The sequence below is a fragment of the Calliphora vicina genome, chromosome 1, assembly GCF_958450345.1.
Source record: "Calliphora vicina chromosome 1, idCalVici1.1, whole genome shotgun sequence".
Lineage (NCBI taxonomy): Eukaryota > Metazoa > Arthropoda > Insecta > Diptera > Calliphoridae > Calliphora > Calliphora vicina.
Genome location: NC_088780.1, coordinates 114383102 through 114408743, shown reverse-complemented (window position 1 = coordinate 114408743; position 25642 = coordinate 114383102). Strand labels below are relative to the sequence as shown.

The 25642-nt window shown below is 28.8% G+C and overlaps 1 protein-coding gene across 1 annotated transcript in view; it reads left to right on the top strand.

Annotated features, from left to right (window-relative positions):
- LOC135952292 (uncharacterized) overlaps window positions 1–25642 on the top strand; it is a 223505-nt gene that overhangs the window by 181492 nt on the left and 16371 nt on the right. Inside the window, exon 5 of the mRNA XM_065502166.1 lies at window positions 21214–21550. Coding sequence (XP_065358238.1) covers window positions 21214–21550 — 337 coding nt within the window. The remainder of the gene's footprint in view (window positions 1–21213; window positions 21551–25642) is intronic.

Sequence of the window (25642 nt, the reverse complement as noted above, 5' to 3'; positions counted from 1 at the left end):
GACATATTTACAGTCATTTTTAACATGACAAGAAAATAAGACATCAACATAGTTGAACATACTTGTTGTCATTGTTTACAGCCTAAAAGTATGTTCTGCTAGCATGCTTATACTTTTGAAACAGAGGAAAACAACTACACATACATATTGTATATTATTACACACACACTCTAATAAATACGAAAAAAATGTGTAATAGGATGGCCCCAAAAAAGAACTATAATACAAATTTTGTTTGTCTCTAAAAATATTTGTTATGTAAGCCGTTGGTAATGGTCATGTTAAATCTTTCTGTTATTTGTTAATTATGTTTTTCACAATAAGTTAAGCCATATTTCCTTAAACTCTTTTCAAACGGTGCCATCCTATTAGATTAGTGAGCATATTTTCTACTTGAAGTCTGTATTTCTGTGGAAGCGAGTGAGAATTTGTGTGTGTGTGAGAAGAGTATGTGTTTAATTTGCATAATCCTTTGGAATATTAACATACTTATGTTTAATGATTCTTTCTTCTATTCAGTTCATTCTACTCTTTAGCTTTCCCTGTAATTTATTTCTATCTTCCACTTTTGTTTCGTGTGCATTCTGTTAACTGTCTATTATAAAGAGTGTGTGTATTTTGGTTGTGTTTAACTTTTTATGAAGCTAATATTAAAAAGAGCTTTATAAAGAAGAATAATTAAAAGTCTTTGTCTTCATTCTAAAAAATTTTACATACACCACACATATACATTTATGTTCACTCATTTACACATACATATATTCGTAAACTTTTTACTTATTTGTGCCCGTCTTTCCTTCAAATATGTTTCGCTTCATTTACTTAGTCTTCTTGTTCATTAACCTCTTCAAAACGTGGGTACACATATGTGCCCTTAAAAAAGTGATTCGCTTTGGATGTCTTATTTTGTTCATTAGTAGCTATAACTAAAATTTAAGTCCAATCGTATAAATATAACCCGTACCGAAAATCTATTGAAAGTTGTAAATTTTGGTAAATAATGGTACCATTTTGGAATATTCAAAAAAATTCTCTATTTAACTCTCCGTTAGTGGCAATCATTTTTAATTGATGTCACAATGTATCAAATTAATATCAAAAAAAAAGCCGCGTTTAAAAATAATCTCTTAATTTTTTTATTTCGTAAACATGAAAACAATATTAAATTCAAAGTATTTACAAGAGTAATAAAAATTAAATTGCAGTAAAAATATATTTTTATCTAAAAATAGATTAAAATTGCGACAAACGGGGGGTTAAATAATACTTTCTAATCATTTGATATAAACCTTATCTTCTAAAGAAAACTATCTTTCTATCAAGGTACAATACATGAATATCGATTTATAAATAACAAAGTTATATATATTTTTTAAGGGTATTTCTATTGTGCACCTTATTTTATTTCAAGTTGTAGAAAGTATAGTTATATGTATGTCCCTGCCGATACTCGTGATACTTACAGTAAGCTACTGGGCTTTTAGAATCATCAATATATCATACTGCCATCACATTTGGAAATATTTGTCTTCCTTTCAAATTTAATATATTGAATTATTCGGTAAAAAGTGCAACTGTTCTTCTATAATTAAAATATTTGTTATTTTTAATTGATTGATTGATTATTTGAACTGTTAAAGATGCAATTTTCTAAGTTGTATTGCTCCTGAATCAAATTAACATTTCATTCAAACCGTAAGTATATTATTACTTCCAATACAAAAATGAATAAAAGCCAATGTTCAGGTCTAAAAGAGGTTAATGCTATTGCCAATGTTTTTGTTTTTTACTGCAAGACATTGTTTTTTTGTTTGAAAAACTTGTATTTTTGTTACTTTTTTATCTAACTCTTATTTAGAGACTGTAATTTCTCCATAATTATGCAATTTCTTCAATGAAAGTCTTAAACATGGCCAAATTGTCGTGTATTGTTATCCAGTTTTATTGCGGGAAAATGTTTATTGTTTCTAAACTTGTAATGTAATGTTTAAGAAAATTCTATTTAAAATGCCTTAGCATCTATACTGTAATTTATTTGAATAAGGAGGGTTACAGACATTAAACAATACAAGGGTTTTTAATGAAATTATTTCAAACACCCTTAACGTTAAATGTGGTGACTTATGGCATTCAGATGTATCTATTGATTAGTAAGAAACTTGTTAACATTTCCAGGAAAATGCGTTTTTTTAAGGGGGCGAAATAAATAAAACTCAATTTTATTAAATGAGTCAAAAAGAAACTTTTGTTCTGCGGCTCCTTAAATATAAAATAAATTTGATTTCAAGTAAGCGCATTTTTGGTTCCAATTCCAAATATATCTGGATAGAATTATAAAAATATATGTCTTCAGAATAAAGAATAAATGAAGAAAATGCGTCTAGAATTATATAGCTCAGCTATTTTTGGACCAATTTTGCTGAGCAATCCAATATACTTGTATATTATACATGTCCGTAGTTTATTATATGGTTGACATGGAAATTACCCAAAAACAATATAACGAACAAGAATTTTTGTCTGACAAAACAAATTAAGGGTCCTCATGTAAACGCTTAAATGCCTCGCAAACTGTGCAATCTGTGCATTTTTACACTCTCGCAAATGAACTGTCAAAAAATGTATGGAAAATCGTTTGCACAACTCCGATAAGTTTGCGCGACAATTTAGACTCGCAAACTTGAATTTATTGTGTATTTGATGAATCAGCTGATTTTGTTTACTTTTATTTATAAGAAATAAAAATCAAATAAAATATAAAAATTTTGTGCATGTGAAAATTGTGTAACTTTGGAACAGAATGATTGTATTAAATGGCATTGTGTATGAAAATATTAACTAACAGCTAGAATATAAACAAAATCTTCCAAACTATATATACCACCATTTGTTCCAAAGATTTAATTTTCATTCAACATTTCTAGAATTTAAAATTATACAATTTGAAAAACTTTTTTTAAAGCTTTTGTTGAATTTATTTTTATTTGACATTTTTATCAAATAGAGAGAAATTGAATGTATAAACTTGCACAACATTTAAGAGGTGGGTTCATGAAACACGTCGCGCAAATTTGCACAATTGAACAAATGGGAAACTTAAGCGTTTAAATGAGTACCCTTATTTATTTGGTGATTTTGGGCAATTTTTAATATAAACAAAACAATAAGGTTCCTCATGTAAACGCTGAAATATCTCGCAAACTGTGCAATCTGTTATTTTAACACTCTCGCAAATGAACTGTCAAAAAATGTATGGAAATTCGTTTGTACAACTCCCATAAGTTTGCACTCGCAAACCTTTTTTTTATGAAATAAAATATAAAAATTTTGTGTAAAAATTGTGTAACTTTGGAACAGAATGATTGGATTAAATGGCATTTTGTATTAAAACATTAACCAACAGCTAGAACATAAACAAAATCTTCCAAACTATGTATGTATACTAGGCATATAACTAATTTTGGCGAAATTTTTGGCATACCACCACGTTATGTTACATAAATAATAAAAATCACTTTTTTAGATCATTTGGAATCAAAAACATCACGCACCAACACCAATTTCTAAAACAAACCAATTTTTTTTTTTAAATTATATATATTATTTCAACTTTTTTTTTGCAAGTGTGAGGGATATTAAAACTATCTTTTGAACTACATATGTCCGCAGTTATTATTAATTATAAAAATAACTTATCAAAGGAATAAAATATATTGTATTTTAAAAAAATTTTAAATATTTAATGAAAACTTTATTGCGTTAGGTGCGTGAACTTTTTTAACAACCGCGAAAAAATAATAACATGGTTTTTCATATTTTTTAATGCTATATTCGATTATGCTATGCCAATTTGCATATTTGCAAAAAATGTCAATAGCTATATCCCTAATGTATACTACCATTTGTTCCAAAGATTTAACTTTCATTCAATATTTTTCAAATTAAATGTATATACAATTCGAAAATTTTTTTAAAGCTTTTGATGAATTTATTTTTGACATTTTTATTAAATATAAATTTTCTGTATAAAGTTGCACAAAATTTAAAAGGCGGGTTCATGAAACACTTCGCTCAAATTTGCACATTTGCACAAATGGAAAACTTAAGCGTTTAAATGAGTACCCTTAATATATCGACCTCTTAGCGCCAAATTATCGTAAGCGACAAAACACAAATTTTACAGGAGAAGGTTTTTTTTGATTATTTTGAAATTTATACATAGAATTAAAAATGTTATGATGCGATATAATATAATCTCGTTCAATCTATTTGTCTATTTTTCAAAAATATTTATAACTATTGACAATTTAATATTCATCGAATACTTTATAGAAAAATATGACAAAAAAAGGTTTTTTATTGAATTTTTGCATAGATACAAATTTTTCGAATTGAAATAAAATTTTTATTTATGAATAGTTTTTAATGAAATTTCATAGTTATGTAGATTTTACTATTTAAAATGGAAAAATAAAAACGAATTTTGAAATTTATTATCAGCAATTCCGCAATTCCCAAAAAAGTGTTGAAAAATTCCAAAAATGGTAATTTTTAGTTTTTTGGCTATAATATCCATACCAGGGTCGGGGTTATCGGGACCCTTTACAAAATAATTAGAAACATATTGAGCCACCTATCATCGGTTACTACATTTTGATATCGGATACTCGATTTGAGAATTTTTGGCCTAAAATTTTATTTTACATAAAAAATAGGTGGTTTTTGAAAGGACCTGGTCCCCTCGCTAACAACAATTTTGAAATTGGTTTTCCTTTAAAATATTTTATGAAAACTTAGCTTTCAGAAAGTATATATTCCTTATACATCCTCTTAGAAATTTTTTGCGATAACTTAAAAAGAATAAAAGTTCGTTTTTACCAAAAAAATAGCGAGAAATTGATTTTTTAAATTTTTTTAAATTCGATTACATATAACTTTGGACTTAGTCATTATTTTTAAACAGTTCTTTTTCCATTTGATACATTCATGCGTTGTTAGTCAAACGCGAATATCTCCTAAGCTATAATATATAATTGGTTGCTACGACGAGGTTTTTTGTAGTGCTCGATGAGAAGATTCTACATGTATAATGTTTTTGAAATCGGAACTCAAACCAAGAAATAATATCGTTTTAAAAATGTAACATACCCGAGGTGTCCTACTCGACAACACTTCTTCTTTGTACACGTTAAATTTCATTCAAACCAATCCAACCATTTAGAAGTTACAGATTTATTTCCCTCTTTTTTTCGATACCACTGTGTGTCGCTTACAATAAAATTTGTTTACTGTAAAATATAAACATTGACTTACGATAAAATCTTACCCCCTATATTTTTGATGTTATTAACAATTTTGATATTCTGAGAACGCTAAAACATCAGTCGGTTCATAAAATTTTAATTTCTGCAATAAAACAAAAATTTTAAAAATGTCGCTTACGATAATTTGGCGCTAAGGGCTCGATATTCTTACTGAAAATTTTGAAATGAAACCATATTTTTGTTGGAAGCCTTTATGTAGGAAAATCAGCTTAAAATTATTTCGTCATATTGAATGCTCCTCTAAAATTCAGAACTGAAAAATTATACAAAATATTTGTTTGGTTATTGTTCGCTTAATGCTTGTTTTTAATATCTGTCGGACAAAGGATTCGTTTTGTAATGCAGAATGCTAAATCATCCATTGATTTCAGAAATATTGGATTATGTTTTTGGATATTCCTTAAACAAATAATAATCTGCAAACAAATAAAAAATTGTTAATGCCATTTTTTTAAAATGCTTGGAATTTTATTTAGTCTGGAAATTTCGAATTATTAGTTAAAGAATCAATGATATTAGAACATACAATTATTTTTTTAAATTTATCTAACGATTTAAGAGACAGAAAAATCTTTAAGAAAAATTTTGTATTGTTGATAATCTTTAAAATTGGGCACATGGTCCCATAATGAAACTTATTTTACGATCACACATATAAAATATAATGTCCTTGGAATTCAATTTAACACAAATAAGTTTTAAAATTATAATATAAATTATACAACTCGCAATCATCTGACACACATCTTTTTTCTCTCAGTAATAAAAGTTTTATATAGGAGATGGGTCAAGTTATGGACCGATCCTCACAATATTTTATAAGCTATTGACTTTTATTTTTGAAACAAACTTTATCAACCATATAATTGATTTTCGTGTTTCATCTGTAGAAATTAGAAAAACCATTGAAAGGACAAATTTTTGTGGCACCAGTGTAACATACACATAAGAGAGAAGGGAAAAATAAAAATATAATAAAATATGTATGTATGAATATTATATTCTGACATAAAAATGGAACTTAATGATAATTTAAGTATTTCTGTTTTTTTTTTAATTTTAGAATTTCCAGAAAAGATTTTAATAAATTCTAATTTACTTATTCATATATTACTTTTGTTTATAATACAAAGTTTATGCATTAAATATTTTATTTTTATTTTATTCTACAACTTATTAAATTTTAAAATTTAAATTTTTTTTAAATCCTCAGCAAACCCACATATTGTTGGTCTCATATCGAAAGGCCCTAACTCGCATTTTTTTTCGAAATTGTGCTTTCTATTGATTTCAATACATTTCACACAAATACACATCGTCACAAAAATGTTATGAAACAGTATCAGAAATAACGGATTTACAAGAAATTGTATAAAGAAGTAGCATTTTGATAATACAGTTTCTATGATGTTTTTACCTTCTACAATAAATTTTAAATTATTTTAGTTAGGGCCTTTCTACATGATACCACCGACATAGATTATTTGGAAATTGTATTTGAACAAATTATTAAAATGTATTTAGTGTTTACAAAAAAATACTTTTTAAGCTTCAGTTATACAGAATTTCAATACATTAGAGCCCGAGTAATTTTCTAAATTATTATTTTGTTTGTTCGAAAATGGGTATTCAAAGAGTTTTTCCAATCAGTTGTTTAATTTTAAGTATATTGCAATAAATATATTAAAAAAAAATCCACCAAGCATACAATTTATTAATTTCAATGTAAAATTTTGACAACCGATTAATCGAGTTCTTAAAACCCGGAAAACCGTTTAAACGAAAATCAATATTTTAAATTTACTGGTTCACAATTTTAATTTGTTAATAATAGCCTGCAAAGCAAAAAAATAAATGAAAATACATAAATTGCAATTAATTTAAATCTATTTGTGGAATATTTATAATTAAGTTTTCTCTATTTGCTGACAATCACTAGAGCTTTTGGGTCACTTGTCAAATGCATATTTTATTCAGTAATGAAAGTTTATTTAACATAATTTTACAGAATTGCAAAACTGGTTATAATGTATGTATATGTACAATGTATGTGCGTATGGGTGTGTGTGTGAGTTTGAATTTGAATTATATAAAATTGAAAGATTTCTTAGAAAATTTCCCCAAAGGCATCAAATAATCACACATGAAAATTGTAATGCAAAAGACATATTAGAAATAAAGAATAAGTTAAATAAAAAGTTGAAACTAACGGAAGTTGGGGAAAAATGCAAATGAAATTAAATTTAAGTCAACATCATTACAATTTTAAATTATGATTACATGCGCATGACTTATATATATTTATGTTTAGTATTAAGTATGCGTCATAAATTTATATATCACATTCCTAGTGCTGATCACAGTTGAGCTGGTTTAGTTTTTATAGAGTTTTCTCATATTTGTTTCCAAAGAAATAAAATTTTGGTATAACTGATATGAGACAAAGGGCATACCAAGCAGGACACATCGAATGGCATAAATATATTTCCAATAATTTTCTTGACCGATCTTATTGAGAAATTGTGTCTAAACTACTATCAAATAGTACTTACCCTAGTGCAAATATCATCTGTTTAAAAAGTTGTGTCACTAAAGATGAAAATCCTCATATCGTCATCTAAAATGTAAAATAACGTAACATTACTTTTCATAAGTTTATAGGAGAAGAAAAAACGGTATATAATGAAAACTACTTGACATATTTGAATAAAATTTTCAAATCTGAATTACATTGACTAGAATTACTAGAATTATATTTTATAAAAAAAAATAGTTTTTTCAAAGTACACTTTATGGTATGTGTCTTACGTTATTTTGGATTTTTATTTTCTAAAACCAAAAACACGTATCATCAATATAAATTCTTATGAAAAAATTAAAACCTAAATAAAAATAGGTCTGTTCATTTACTTTCCCAGTAAATACTTGCAACGAGAGAATAAAATCAAAATTTACAAAATTACTCTCTTATGCCCAGTTTTTGACTTGTTTTAACTTAAAATTAAGTTGTATTTAAATACAGTTTGAGTTTTTCAGTGCTACATAATTTGTCTTATTTAAATAAGATAAAAGTATGGTAGCACTACTAAATATCAAACATTTATCGATAGTTTTGCTTAAAACAGCTGTTCAACCAAAACAAAAATTGATACATTTTGCTCAATAAGAAATAAAAGTTTATTAAACAATAAAATTATTGGTAGGAAAATGCACAAAAGAAGCTCCAATTGCCCCGCATCGGAATTGTAGTTTTTGCAAGACGCTTTTTTTAGCAAGACGCTGTTGTTTGTTTTTTTTTTACTACAATAGAGTGAAAAAAAACCAAACAACAAAAGTCAGCTGTCAAAAACATATGGTAGTTTATGAAACTTAAATAGAATTTAAATGACCAACGTCGGCCATTTAAGTATCATTTAAAAAAGCACTGAGAAACTCATTTTCGCATTTAAATAGAACTTAAATATAATTCATATTTAAATACGAAGTCAAAAACTGGCTCTTAAAATCTCAAAAATAGTAAAAAGTAAATGAACGCTTTTCCAGTAACAATTGTTTTATACACACAATTTTCATATTTTATTCCTTTTAAAATGTATAAATACTCACATTTTCTTCAATTTTATTGAAAATTTGTTTTTTTATATTTTTTCACCACAAAAATAAAATTGAAAATAAATAAACAATAACACAAAACATATGAAATATAAGCTGCTAACTATTACGAGTTCAAAATAGAACTTGTAATAGTTTGCAACGAGAGAGCACTCTCTAAAATTTATACGCTCTTGAATTTTTCTCTACTTGCTAGTTTTTTGAGTTAATGAACGCTTTTCCAGTAACAATTGTTACTAACTACTTAGTAACAACTTTTAGTTATTGAACATAGCTAATATGTTTTTTATTTTAAATAAAACAGTTATAGAAACTTTTATATTTTTATGTTTTTAATACTAACAACTACTTACTTAAACTAAAACAAGTAAGAAAGTATGGCCGGTCAAGCCCGACCATATAATACCCTACACCAAGTAAATGTGCAAAACCATTTTTCTTTTAAAATATCAATCATTTTTATTCGTGAGTGATTTTCGGAAGTGGGCCTTATATCGGAGCTATGACCAATTATGGACCGATCACCATGAAATTAGGTAGTGTGATTTATGACTATATGAAAGTTATTGGTAGGAAAATGAAGAAAGAAGCTCCAATTGCCCCGCATCGGAATTGTGATTTTAGCAAGACGCTGTAAAAAAATACAGCGCTACAATAGAGTCAAAAAAACCAAACAACAAAAGTCAGAAGTTAAAAACATATGGTAGTTTATGAAACTTAAATAGAATTTAAATGGCCAACGTTAGTCATTTATGTATCATTTAAAAAAAAGCACTGAGAAACTCATTTTCGTATTTAAATAGAACTTAAATATAATTCATATTTAAATACGAAGTCAAAAAGTGGCCCTAATATTAATGTGAGTACCTACTTGGCGTATACTTAATATTTATATGTAACAAAATATTTAATCATCATACGCTGATGTGTCTCTCGCAGGTTTTAAAATATTGTTAAACATTTTTTACAATTGACTACCGACTACGCAATAAAAATGAATCATTTGCATATTCATGCACCGAAATACGGAAAATATACAAACTATTTACGAATGCCATAAATGCACCAGCTTCATTTGTTTTCCTAAAATATTTTGCCTTCCAAAATATCTTGTGTTGCAGCTAGAAGACAAACTGAAAATTTTTCATTTGTAAAACATTTTGTGGCAGAATATATTCATATTTTAGGTCAACAAAAAAATCATTTCCAGCTCGTTTTTAAAAACTTGATGATTGAAATTTGTCTTCACTTATAGATGTTTTATAGAGTAGAGAAAATTAATTGAATTCACTATGTTTTATTACTTTAATTTGGTAAATGGAACTTCTTTAAAATTATATTGGCTTGCTAGTAACGAATAAAATTTCAAATCGGTCGGAGGCATTTCCATAATTTGTAAAAAAAAATTAAAATTTTGGATTAATTTTGCTATCGAATCTTAAGGGCTAAGGACTTCTTTTAATACTGTGTAAATCTCTTGAATTTGAGAATGTCCCGGCTCTGAAAAGTTTTGAACAATTGTTTTCAAGTGCCTTCTTTTATACAAAATGTCAAGTAGAGGAAAGTAGAAAGTGTTTTGTCGCTCCAAAGAATGATATGCTCAATATTATAAAATTTGGCAATACATTTCCATAATTTTAATAATAGAGAGTGTTTTTTCAAGACCTTCAGAACTTGCGAAAGGGTTAACTGTCAAACGAACTATTCTATTGCGCTCACTTTTTGATATTTAGGCAAATCATTATAAATAGACTGATGATTGAACAACTCTACCAAATTATCTAAATGTACTTTGAAAATCAGTTATTGATTTACGCAACTTATTTACGACTGTTTTATCGCACAATTGCGTTCGGTGATGTGGCTAATTTTTGCCTTAACGGGTCTTAAATGCCGCATATTGAGTAAGACCAATCCATAAGAAACTTTGTTCGTATTATTCGTGACATATCATCAATTCAATGCCAAAGTGGCCCAAAATTGGACGTCTATATAGCCGCAAATAAAAATTTGATTAAAATTTACTTTTTTGTGGATTTTTTTTTAAAATTTCATGTTCTATCCGGCTTAAAAAACACACATTAGAACTAGGCATAACATTTCCAGAGCGACCACAAAAATAAAGATTGGTGGTTTATTTAATTGTTTACTAAGTAATTACTAAATACATACGTTAATTTTGCATACTGAAAGTATAACTCATGTAAGATAATTTTGGAGAACAAAATAAATGAATAAATATTTCATAAAAAGTGGTATATACAAGAAAATGGTAAACTTTTTGGAGCTAAAAAATGGCAATAACATGAACAATTTCCTCCGTGACTTTTGCAAATTTTACACTAATCGATGTAGAGTTACAAGCACTACATCATACACAGTTTTGTTCCCATTTTTCTACTCATTGCATATATGGGTAGAAATATTTCACATATGTGGCGGGAATATGTTGTATATGAATATTTTAATTTTAAATATTTTCAACTTCGCACAATTTCGTATTTAACACTTTTCAACTTCGTATAGTTTGGAAGTTTACTTTTGACATCTTCAATATTTCCATTGTTCGTATTTTCTACTGGGCATATTGTTGGCAGTTTGTGGTTTTCACGCTGCAATTTGTTGGCATGCTTCATGTTTATGTATTAAAATGTTGTTATATTATACAGAAGCAATATCAACTACTTATGTTGACCAAAAATATGAATATATTCCGGCACAAAATGTTTAACAAATCAAAAATTTTCATATTGTCGTCTAGCTAGTTATAACATAAAATATTTTGTATGGAAAAATATTTTAGGAAAAACTGCTACAAATATTTCTACCATGAAGCTGGCGCATATATGGCATTCATAAATAGAATTTATATTTATACCCTACACCATCATAGTGGGGAGGGTATTATGCGTTTGTGCAGATTTTTGTAACGCCCAAAAATATTAGTCTAACACCCACCTCAAATTATACCGATAGACTTAGAATCACTTTCTGAGTAGATTAAACGGTGTCCGTCCATCTGGCTGGTCGGCTGCCCATGTAAACCTTATGCGCAAAGTACAGGTCGCAATTTTTAAGATATTTCAATAAAATTTGGTATATCAATTATTTCGGCCTTATGACGAAGCCTATTGAAAATGACTGAAATCCGTTCATTATTTCACATAGCCCCCATACAAATGTCCTCCCAAAATTGGACTTTATTCGTGATAAATGTGTAATTCATTTAGATATCTATACAAATTTCACTCCAAATAAGTTTTATATATACAGAAATTATGTCACCAAAATTTATGATGATCGGTCCACAATTAGTCATAGCTCCCATATAAGGCCCGTCTCTTAAAAATATTGGTATACACATACAATTCAACACGAATAACTATCATATAGACATAAATAACATGACCTAATTTTATGATAATCGCTCCATAATTAGTCATAGCTCACATATAAAACCCACTTCCGAAAATCATTCTCGAAAATAAATTATTGAAATTTTGAAAGAAAAATGATTTTGATCATTAACTTAGTGTAGGGTATTATATCGAGCCCTAACCGCAAAAATAACGTAAGCGAAATTTTTTTCAAAATTGACTTTTTAATGAAAATCGATAGAAAATTTTCGTGCGCATCAACACCCGAAATAATGAAAATTAAGTTTGTATATATACAGAGATATCACAATTTCAATTATATCGTAAGTGACACTCACCTTTTTGCTTTACCGCAAAAATAACGTAAGCGACATAAAAGCAAAAAGGGTCAGTAAATGAAAGTAAGAGTAGCCGAAGAACTATAGAGAAAATGAAAAGAAATTGAAATAGAAAAAAATGGATGTACTAAATGTGATCAAGGAAAAAAATTAGACAGCAGTCACATGCAAACTGAAGAATTTAAGTTTAAGAATTTTTTTTGAAGGAACAAAAACAAAGACGAGAAAATGTTTTGTTTTCAGGTGCTAGTTTCGACCGTCAAAAAGTTTTGAATATGCCTCATAGTAAAACAAGTAAGAAAGTATGGTTGGTCAAGCCCGACCATATAATACCCTACTCTAAGACCAATTATGGACCGATCACCATGAAATTGGGTCTTGTGATTTATGTTTACATGATAGTTATTTATGTTGAATTTTATGTATATACCAACATTTTTAAGAGATTTATGCACGTTAAAGAGATTTTTGGAAGCGGGTGTTATATGGGAGCAATAACTAATTATGATCCGATCACAATAACATTTGGTGACATGAATTCCGTATATATAAAAGTTATTTGGAGCGGAATTTGTTGAGGTACATACATAGATTAAACATTTATGACCGAAGAAGTCCAATTTCGGTAGGACATTTGTATGGGGGCTAGGTGAAATAATGGACCGATTTCAGCCAGTATCAATACGCTCCGTCCTGGGGCCGAAAAAATTTTATGTAAAAAATTGCGACCTATACTCTGCGCACAAGCTTTTCATGGACAGCCAGCCAGACGGACGGACATCGTTTTATAGACTCAGAAAGTGATTATGAGTCGATTGGTATACTTTAAGGTGGGTCCTAGACTAATATTTTTACAAACATCTGCACAAACGCATAATACCCTCCTCACTATGGTGGTGTAGGGTATAAATATTACACTGTTTTATTCAAGAAAATACTAGTATTACAATTTAAGTGTTTACAGATTGTGTTTTTTATGGGGTGAAAAAGACGGCAAACGATGTTGTAATGTTATTTGTACTGCAATGTACAAATATCTCCTTATTTTAGATGAACGGAAAACTGTGAACGATTTAAGTTTAAGTTTGTATTGCAATAGCTGTGCCTGCAAAATCATAATAAAGCCATGTTAACCATGATAGCTTATCTCGTTATATCATCCAAATTCATTAAATCTATTAAAATTACTTACTTACTACATGATGCCTGTTGAATCTATTCACAGCACAATAGAATCATTTACTCGAAACCCAACTGTATGGGCTCCTAGTGAGTGGCCTACAGTTATTCGAAGTGCAATAACAAACCCTTACGGTTATGAGTGTATTTAACGATATACACTCTGATTTTCTAAACTGGTAAATGTTTTCTGATCTGCTTCTTCCAAAGAAAGTAAAACTAAGCCCGATGTTGTGTGCAATTTTTGATACAACCGTGATTACAATTAAATACAGCTATTTACACAATAGCGAGGAAAAGACTATTAACATTGATTTAAATACTTCTACGGTCCATGGACCGCATCCGCTATACAACACGGAATTAAAAATTTCGTCACATAAATTCAATGATATAAAAGCTCTTTGCTTTAAAAATATGTTTTTATAACGAATATATTGCCCTAAATCATTCCCAAAATATTAAAGAAGCCTCAATTTCCTAAGCACCTACTATATTATGTTAAATCTTTACTATGATTTATAAAAAATGTTTAGTGTAAGAAAATATTTTTTTTTGAAACTTAAGAAAATACTTTTTCTTTGTAAAGCATTTATCGTATGCGCCACAATTTAGTCTCAGCTGCGTGTAATAGAGACAGTAAAAATAACGTAAGCTCCAAAACAAATTTGTTGCTCACAAAATTAACTTAAAAATGCACTTATCGCATGTATGATACCATTAGTAGACAAAATTTTAATTTTCAAAGAAATCCTTCGGACAACTTAAAATAAAAACGAAAAAAACTCTCTCCTATAAAATTTGATTTTTGGCGCTTACGTTATTTTCGCGGTTAGGACTCGATATCGTCGTGTTTGTCCGACCATTCTTTCTTACTTATTTTAGTAAAAAAAATTTTCATTCCTTATGGTGGTTCAAAGTACATATAGACGCGGATTTTGAGCACATTTTTCTGTAGAGAAAAAACGGTTGCATATATTGCAAATCTGATTTCACCAGTCGATTCTGCGATTCGAAAAATTAATACAATTGATGTTTTTTGAAACCTTAAAAATAGTTCCAAAAACCAACAACAGGGGATATTTTCTTGATAAATAAATAACTTTGAAGCCTCATAACTTTTTAATGGTTATGATAGAAAGGAAATATTGGTGCCGTTTATCTAAGCTTAAAATTTCTTTTGATCGTGCATGTTTAAAAAAACTAAAATTATTTTTCTTATTTTTATGAAATTTGCGCCCGCCCCGTTTTGTGAAACATGATGATACCCGCAAATCAAATTTTTGAAATTAACTCTAATATATATAATGGAATATTATTTTGTTAAATATTTTTAGCAGTTTTCATTTAAAATTAAAAAAAATTAGCAATAGTAGTAATTTTAAACACTGGTCGCGAGTTCTTATTACTCGGATATTTGATTTTTTACCCATACCTGCACACAATTGCTGATTGCATTAATAATATTCATATTAATGCTAAGTTTTATATCGATTGAATGATGATTCAGTATTAGTTATTGTTAGAAAGATAATTCAGTATAATTAATAATGACTAAAAGAAAATTTTTCCTAAAACTGGAAAAGTAAACTGCATTTGCAATGTGGTACTAGAAAACAAAAATGATTGATAAACACGGTTTAGCTTTCAAAAAAACTCTTCAAGGTGAAATTAATCCAAAAATTCGCATTCTAATTCTGACCTTTGTACACGTGAACGTATGAATGATAATTTTTTTGTAATAAATAAATATTATGTATACGTTAATTTTGATATTATAACTAGTGCATAAAACTCTTATCGATAAAATGACTACACTTTAGATCTAGTTATAAAATAAAGCAGACTCGCTTCAAACAAAATAACCTTTTTGTAACCTAAATAAGTGTCAAATTATCAGATTTAATAGACACATTTTATATTCTTCAATGATTTATTATGTAGTGTGGTTAGAAAATCTATTTTTGGTCCTGAAAAAAGCTATTGAAGTAACTAAAAAAACGATAATCTTAATAACCCCCTTCTTCTATTCTCTCACCACAAAAAATATCCTATTTAAGGATTATAATTCTTAAAGCCGTTTAAATTGGTCTGCTACATGGCCATGTGGCTGCTAGTTTTTCTTTGTTCCTATTAAATGGTTCATTGACATTTCCTTAAAGCACATTTATTTACAAATAATGAAATTTAATCTAAGAAAGTGTATAATACACACACACACACACAGTAACTGTCTACTTTACAGTTTTTCTTAGCAGTCTGGCTATAAACATAGCACGACCATTTGCTTGTTCTACAGTTATTTATATTCTTATATATCCTTGTAGTGCAGATACAGCACAAAATGCTGAAATTTAATTCTTTTTAGCATAAGAAATATTTACAACATAAAACGTTGTAAAACAAGCGACAGCATAAACAAAAACTGTTTATTGATGTTGTTTTTTACGAAGTCAATTTGAAAACGTTTATAACACATAAAATATAAATAAATATGCGCATTTCTAAGTATCTGGAAATATGTGAGGGGAATGGCAAATATTTTTCATATTCTGTTAATAAAAATGTGTGTATTTTGCTGTTATAACAATTTGTTTACCCCCAATACTTAGATAAACAATAAAAATTTTAAAATGATCAGACATGACTTTCTAGACACTTGTACTTGTTAATTTTTTTTATTGTATTTTCCAGCCATTACAACGATATCATAACAAATTTCAAATAATAATTTTATGAAATAAAATCATAAAAGATTTTTTTCAAAAATAAACTCGAGCTCTAAATTGCTTTTTATGATAGTTGTCATCTATTTTTAATGCTGGAAGTACATCATTGCATTTCTAAAATCTTAAGAAATATTATCATTAGAGAAAACTTTTGTTTAGGTAATCAACTTAAAATTCATAACAAAAGTAAAATACTCTAAAAAAAAATTGTAATAATATTTGAGTCATTGAACAGGGAAAATAAAAATAGAAAAAATTTGAGAAGTAATTTCATTCAAATGGAAAGAGTGTTGTACAGACGCGTCCAGGCAGATACAAAATTATATATGGGGTTAAAGGGGTCACTTTCGCCTTTCTTTTGGTAGTAAAATTGTGTTAACCCGGTTTTACCCTCAAAAGTTCTATTCCACTAAAATTCAAAATTGAATAAAATACAGTATCTGAGAAAACATTTAATAACACAGCAGGTGTAAACGCTACAGTGACACATTATACCATTTCTTAAAGATTATTAACCAACCAACATAACAAACAAAATGCAGCCAATTATCGATAATAGTGTACGAGTAAAGTAAATTAATTTCTGATTTAATTTACAAAAATCACATTATTTATAAAATAGCATAAAATATTTGACTTCAACAGTATACAACGCTCACTATTACCAATGTTTTGATCTAATTTGGGCAAATTAGTTTCAATATGTATACTATTCAATGGTATTAAAATATTGGAAATCGGTGTGCACAAAAAATTGGACTTTTGGCCAATGAATTAATTTCTGAGCCACCTTGCGTCTTGATCTTCTGAAACACCAATAACAATGATGACTCCTAGAACTGCGCAGCTAAGGATAGATTTTTGGAGACTTTTGAATAAAGCGACAAAGGAAAGCGATTCATGGAAATGTTGCAATAATCGCGCAGTGGGAAAAAAAGTGGAAATAAATTTGTTACTTCGAAACGTATTGGCTGATTTTAATAAAATTTTTAATGGATATAGAGGAGATTCCAAGGGGGATCGAGCCACAATACCCCAAAATGGGGGCACCTCGTGTATATCAAAAATTAAAAATGATGGCAAAGTTTTGTTTGCTATCCGATTTGAAATATATGGAATCTAATAGGCGAGATCTACAAAAAATATTGCTTATATATATTATCTCTTATAGTTTACAAGTTATTCGCATTTGAAAATTAAAATTTTATTTTTTACCTGCCTGGTATGCTTTTTTGCTAATAACGGATCCAATTCTTTCCAGTTTTCTTGAAATAACATAGAATTGTTTAAAAATCTCTACAGAGTCAAAAGTGCATTTAAATTTAAAAAAATAAAAAAGTAATATTTTCGCCATTTTTTTTTTCGAAAAAAGTACTAACATTAATTTTAAATTATACAGAAAATAAGAAAAATATAAATAATGTGTTTACATTTCCCTGAAAGATAATATTTCAGGAAATATTATAAACGCAAAATAGTATCAAAATTCGCATTATTATTTGGTACAGAGCCTTCCGAAGTAGACCTATTTTTTATGTAAATTTAAAATTTAGACAACATTTTCTCTAAACGCATAGCTGCTTCCAAAAAAATCAGCTACCATTTTTCATTCAAATATTTTTGAAAAAACTCTTCTATAATTTTTTTGAATTCTGAAAAATTTTGTACATTTTTTAAAAGTAGATATATAATATGTATATCTTTTTTTTTAATATGCCCGAGGTTTATTAAAATCGGTCTATTCGTTTAGAAGTTACAGATTTATTTCCACTTTATTTCAGTTCTCCCACTGCAATGGCTTGACCATTATCAATTAGTCGAGATTTATGTTAACCGAATAAATGTTGATAATTTTTTAATATTCGTGCGATCGAACAATTTTAAAAATTGTCTATATTATTCGAACGAATAATGTGTAGAAAATATAACTCGAATAATTGACAAAGCTTTTTCGTTCTGAACATTATGTTTTTTAAAATTTTTTGAAATTTTTTTTTTTTAATGTATGTATATAAGCAAATGTTGGAAAAAGTTTTGAAAGAGATTTTTTAAAATATTTGTTATGGTACAAAAAAAAAAAAAAAACGTTCTATTTTAAAATAAAGTCGACTTTAACAAAAATTAACTTTAAAATTTCTTTTATGGTTTTTAATTCGAATTTGAAAATCAATTTATTGAATAATATTTATTCTTTTTTTTTGAAAAATGTTATTCATTCGAATACAAAAATATATTTTTCCCTGATTATTCGAATAAATTTTATTTATTTTCCATCAATATTTAATACTGCAATATATGTAAATGTACATTTAAAAATTGCTAACAAAAACTTTTGGATATGATTGAAGAATGTATCTTATAAACAAGCAGAACGTTTATAGGAATAAAGAAAATATAAAAACATATTCACTTCTTTTGAATCTACTGTAAACTCCAACAAAAACTAACACAACATTTATTAATAACATTTTCAATTTCTTGCTCCTGGTCTCAGCTGAGAAATCTTTATCCATGTATTGCAATTACAAAAACAGAAACATTCTGGGGAGAATACAAAAGAATACACTTTGATTAAACAAACAAATATTGTTTGTAATCAGTCTCAAACAAATTTTAAACCCCTATAAACAATGCAAGGAAAAATAACTTTAGATGAGGGATATAAGAACACAATATTGTTATGAAGTTAACAAATCCTTTTTGAAATTTCGATTTCTTATTTTTTTGTACTAGTTTTCTTCTTATGTCTCTAGTAATAACATTCCGTACTTATCAGTAGTTTACAAAGCCATAAGAAATAACTTTATACGCCCGTCTCTATACCTCTGAATATTTGTATAAGGATGTATGAGTTGAAGGAATAAATCTTAAACAGAAACAATAACAAACACTTTCCTTAGTGCTTTACATGAACTAGTGGATGAGAGAAAAAAAGAAAATAAATCGAAAAAGAAGGAAAAAAATGCAATTTAATATAGCTTAAGTAACTGGGACTACTGGATATGGTACTATGTGTATATGTTTCAGTAAATATGGAGTATAAGATTAGGTACGTTTACAGTGTGTTTGGTATTAAATTGAACAAAGAAAAGAATCGCCAGATATTGGTCTTTTACACAAGTATTTTTTGTATGCAGTGGTATCCCGACAGACCAGATGATAATGTATCGGTTGCGGGTCTCAAGGTTGGCTGTTGCGGGTTCAATTCCCACCGAAGATTCTGATTTTTGTGGTCTAGTGGATAGCTCCTTGAAAAAGTGGAAATATTTAATAAAGAATGGGAGTATAATTTGTTGTTTCCCTAAGTGAAGTGTTTCTTTTATACCCACCAAACTACAAATTAATATTGTTATCGGTCTCAGATAGAAGAGTTGAAAACTTGCCTGTAAAACAATGGAAACAGATATTGCAGAAATAAATGTTTCCTGTAAATGTGACTAACTTTTATTGTAAGTTCAACTTATTGATGTAGCGCACTATTTAAATAAGCATCAGTATACCTTCTTTTAAACATAGATTTTGTCGTATCACATACAGAAAATATGAGATAGGTAATGAAGGCAACTGTAACCACACCTGACCATAGAGGATTTTACATAATTATGGTTTCTGTGATAAAAGCACACTCTCTCAATGATCCTGGTGATCCATATCGTATTCACTATCTATTCAGTACTGCGTCGAAAACTTAAGTTTAACAAGCTCATTCGATCTCTCATTCTTCAATTCCTTGTATACCGGGAGCCAAATCATCTGACATTTTATATTGCTCGGCCAGTTTCAGGCTATTCTTGTTCTCATGTACGACAATGAAATCCGAAAATTTCTTAGTTCCCTGAATCTCTGTCTGATAAGCACATCAGGCATCCAGTGGTTATTAGGGTAACGTCACTGTTCCACTTCTTCTAACAAAATTTCCATTGTTTTTGTTAGGGACGAGAATATGATGACCAAAATGACAAAACAGTCAAACTAAAAAATTTCTTCACACCGGAAAATTCTTAGGTTACGCCACTAATTCTAGCAATATTGCCTGACTTTAAACCACAGTAAATTTTCCAAAAATTTTCTGTTTAAAATGTAGAATTCAATGAACATATTTATACCGTTAGTTCACTAAAACGAAGTGATCGTGGGTAGCTATTTCCTAACTTCCTACTCTATGGACTCCAATAAAATATAATTTCTCACAATCCCTTCATATTTTTGTTCATTCACTTTTGTATCAAATTAAAAATGTCGTATCAAATTAAATTGTCTATAAATGTTTGATTTTTCTAATAGATTTTAAAAGTTTCACTTTATTTAACTTTTAAAAATATACATTGGACAAACCGTTAATGGTAACTATGATACAATAACGTGTTCTTGCAGCCCTGTGGGAGTTACTTCTGTAGCTTAAAATTTAAGAATTTTAAGAAAAACAGCAATCAAAAGCACTTAACAACATTTTTTACTTAACAGTTTCTAATATCCTTTTTATATCTCATTTCTCACATACTTCTATTTCAACTTTTACAAAACCAATAAGACATATATCAAATACTAGAGCACAAAAATATTCTACAACAGAAGATAGAAATTTTTTTCCTCATATTGAATTGTATTTTTTTAATTTAACTTTTGTTATTTTTCTTTATCGTTTCCATTGCAGGTATCATCGGAAGAAACACAATACATTAGAACAGTTGACAATTTAATTGCGTCGAGACTGAGTCTTAAAGTGCAATTGCAGGCTGTACATTTTGCTGCTGCTGCTGCCATCGCCGCCTCTGGCAATAGTAATTCACACATGATAAATGCTTTAAATGGTGGTACTGCTAATGGTGGTGATGTTGGTGGATCTATTTCTACCTCATATGCTAGCAGTGTTGGTTCGGCCTCAGGGGGTGCTTTACTATTACGTTGTACAGCACAAATTGGTGATTTGTATCAGGAGTATAAAGAAATTGAATTAGGAACACCACAAAGAGATCCTGTACCAGCTAGAGGTAAATCTATGTATATACTAGTTATTGGTGTTAGTGTTTTTGCTGTTTATTGCTTTAGTTTCTTGCAGGAATTATAGCTACATAAAGCTGGCTAAATTAAGTATATTGTTTCCAATTAAAACTTTGAATCCATTGTTTTTGGACCAACCAATTTCCTTATCATAAATATTAAAACATTATCATATTATTTTACTTTAAAGTTAAATTTGATGACAATTACTCACAGCTTACAGACATATCGGCGGGTGTTCCACAGGTTAGTATTCTTCGTCCGCTCATATATCTAATATGTGCCTGTCTTTTAAAATAAGACAATTCAAATAACAAAAAAGTGAAATACCTAGAAGTAGTACTTGATTGGAGATTATAATGGAAGGACCACTTAGATAGCAGAGTGGAAAAATCACACAGATTTTGGGCAGAAGATCGATAGGCTCAAATTGGACCCTAAATCCGAATATGACACAATGGAGTGTACTGCGGCCAATTCTAACGTATGTCTCTAAAGTAGGGTGGATAGACTTCGAGAAGAAGGCTAACATCTTCCAAAAGTACAGCGACTGTGTTGCGTAAGCATTTAAAACCACATCGACGAATGTTATTGAACATTTTTTTATCAAAAAGACGATCGAAATACATATGAAATGTGAAGCCCAAGCTGCAATGGGAGAATGGCTAATAAATGACCACATAACGAAACACCAAAAGAAAATGAACATCCTTATAGAAGGCAATATTACTGCTGAAGGATATGACATACGATAACACTAACTACATAACCATAATACCGGAAGGTAAAGAATGGGAAAAGTAACTAGAGTAAGGAATGAGTAAGGTTTAAAAATTGGTCATCCATTTTACAATATTGTTGGTGATTACGGAGGGTGTCAAATGTTTGAAGAAGATTGATAACAAAGCTGCTCATATTTTTACGGATATTCAAGCGGTTATAAAAAAGCGACAGTATTGAATTCTGGAACGTTTTAAGAATGAAATAAATTCTTAAATAAGATAATATCGGTCAAAGGCCATAACGAAAATGTGGATTAAGTATACAATATGGAAACATGCATGGATGCAATTACTCCGAAAAAAGTCAAACACTTAACAAAATTTAAGACCGAGCTTCAAGAATTGTATTGTATGGGGAATTTCAAACAAAGAGAATACAAAGGAGATTCAAAAACTAAATAGACCAACACTGAGAAAACTAGAGCTGAGGTCAAGCTCGTATATCCAACCATAAGAGCTGTAGAGCGTGTAAAGAGGAGGACGAAACCCTGCAACACTACACATTGCAAATGTCCTGCATTTAATCGAATTAGTGACGAACTCTTTCATATGGACAATAAGTCTTAGGAATTTAAAATAGAAATCACTGAAAACCTATATAAAGGAGACTAGTTATTTAACGTAGCGATTTCATAATAAAATAAATAATTTTAGACTGATAAGTCGTGTTTTTAAGCCCGATATAATTTACGAAGATGTTAACTGTCAAACGAACTGTTATACTGCGTTCACTTATTGACACTTGAACTTCGCTACCAAATTATTCAAACTTATAGACGACTGTTTTATCATAACATTGTGGATTTTTTTTTTTTTTTTGAAAATATGGATGACATTGAACCAAGCGAGATGTGGTACCAACAAGATGGTGCTAAGTGCCATACGGCGACCGCAACCATCGATTTATTTAAATTAAAATTTGGTGATAGCTTGGATTAGTTTTGTTAGTATTGCCATACTTTTCAATCAAATCACATTTGCATTCCTCAAAATTGTTCATATAAATATGGCAACACTTAAAATTGTATAAACCACGAACATAACTTTTTTTTGTAAATTTTAACTTTGTAAAAGAAAAAGTGAGATTAAAGTATATACAATGTATATTAAAAATTATATTGATGTTAATAAAGCAAATCAAAATAAAGAGCTACTGTGCTGAATTGTTTATTTTATTTTTCATCTGTTTGTGCTTTGGCATTTTATACTTAGTTTTAACTCACAAATGTCCAGTTAAACCTAGATTATACAGTAAATAAACAATAAGTGAGAAACACAATTTTTAGTTTAATCTAGGTTTAAGCGAAGAATGTAGATTATCCTTATCCCACACTAGCTATAAGTAGAAATGTAAAACGGGCATTGGAATCTTATTATATGAAGAATTGCAGTTATTCAACAAAATATTAATTTGTGTTATATAAGCCAATATGCTTTGTAGTATAATTTTGTATCTGTTTTTAGATTTTGTTAAATTTTTTAATAATATCGTAAGAAATACTGAAATTAAATTTTGTTGTTAATAATACTGAGGATGTATTTTTATTTTAGATTTAATTTGTTGTTTCTTAGGTCTTTTCATTCTTTGGTAAATAGTTGTCAAAATAGTTACAATTGGGCAAAATTCTCCAATATGTTTTGTGCGATACTGTACATAATAGCCAAGCGCTTGATGGTGTAAAGTCTTTGTGTAGAAAGCTTACTGAGCAGAAGTGGTGGATACAAAGATGATTTAGCAAGTCACATAGTCTAAGCACGCCGATCATTCGGACAACTAAGTCCAAAGTGGAACTCTTAAATAAATTCTACCAAAAGTGGATCATATTCATTATGAAGTAACTTCAAAGCATGGTGTTTTACATTATAGCAAAATATCGATTTCTAGAAATTATATTGTTATTTAACCCTTTGATGGCAGAATTAAAGTTGTCGCGGTTAAAATTATTTTGAATACATTAGGTCATTGGTTGAGCCTTGAGTATAAACTGATATAAATTTCTAGCCTCTATCACTTATGGTTTTACCGTTATGAGATGTTGCTTATAAGCAACTTTGCGCCATTGTGGTATATTTCAAAACACAAACAAATATTGATATTTCATTTAATTTTTATTAATTTTTAATACATTTCATGTGTGATATGAAACAAAACAATTTGTTTTTTTTTGAATATTTTCATTTTGGAATACCGGTGTGGGATTTACACATTCCTTTTGCTCGCCATTCAACACAATGATCGGCTTGATCAAGACGCATGGATTTTGGAGGTTCTGATACGTATGATCGTTTTGTTGACGACGATGAACTTTTTGATGAAACGTTTGAAATGTCAGATGGTGCTGGAGACGATGGTGACGGTGAATCTGATTGCATGCTTGAAGGGATTGCTGATGGACGACCTCTTTTGTTTACAACATCAGCATTTGCATTCTGAAACTGGATTTTCAGTTACCTGATCAATTGTTGATTCAATTACTCTCTCCAAATTATAATTTTTCTTCTTCTTCACCTTCTGCATCATCAGAATTTTCCAATCGAAATCGATTATCTGTTTTAATTATGATTCTGTGAGACTTTTGGGCGCATTTCAAACAAAAATAATTACTACGATGGACAAATGTTTCCTATAAGCAACATTGTTTTCATAAAATTCCTGACATAAAATAATTTTTTTTAAGTTTTGCAAACTTTATTTCATTTTCTTATCTGTTATTTATAGTAAAATTCACTTTTTATAAAAAAAATCATGTGTGATTAGTTTTTATTTGAATTTTTGTAGAACAACTTATTCCAATTTCTTTGGCACCCATCTGAACACCACTTCAACAAGCTCGCAAATGAACACTTGCAAAGCTCTTAAAAATGTAACTTCATAAACGAATTGTCACATATATTAGTTTCAGTTCGAAAAAAACCTTCAGCTGAAATAACAGAAACTATAGGAACTATGACCGAAAATATACAATGTTGCCTATAAGCAACATTTGACATCAAAGGGTTAAATCAATTGCTTATATTCTTATGAACTGTTCGAAACGGTGTAATCTTGTATGTTATTTACGTTTTTATAAGATGTTCGTAAAACCATTTATTACCATAAAAATATTTGTATTTAATAATTGTTACTTCCATTTGTTTACAATTACAAGTTTGTCTAAGAGAGAGTTTCATTATTTATGAATTTGTTTAAGCAAAAAATGTATGTGTGTGTATGCAAGGATGTACGAATGAATATAATGTAAGAAGCATACGGGAGCGTCTGTATGGAAAAACATTTGTATTTATGTTGTTGTGAGTTGT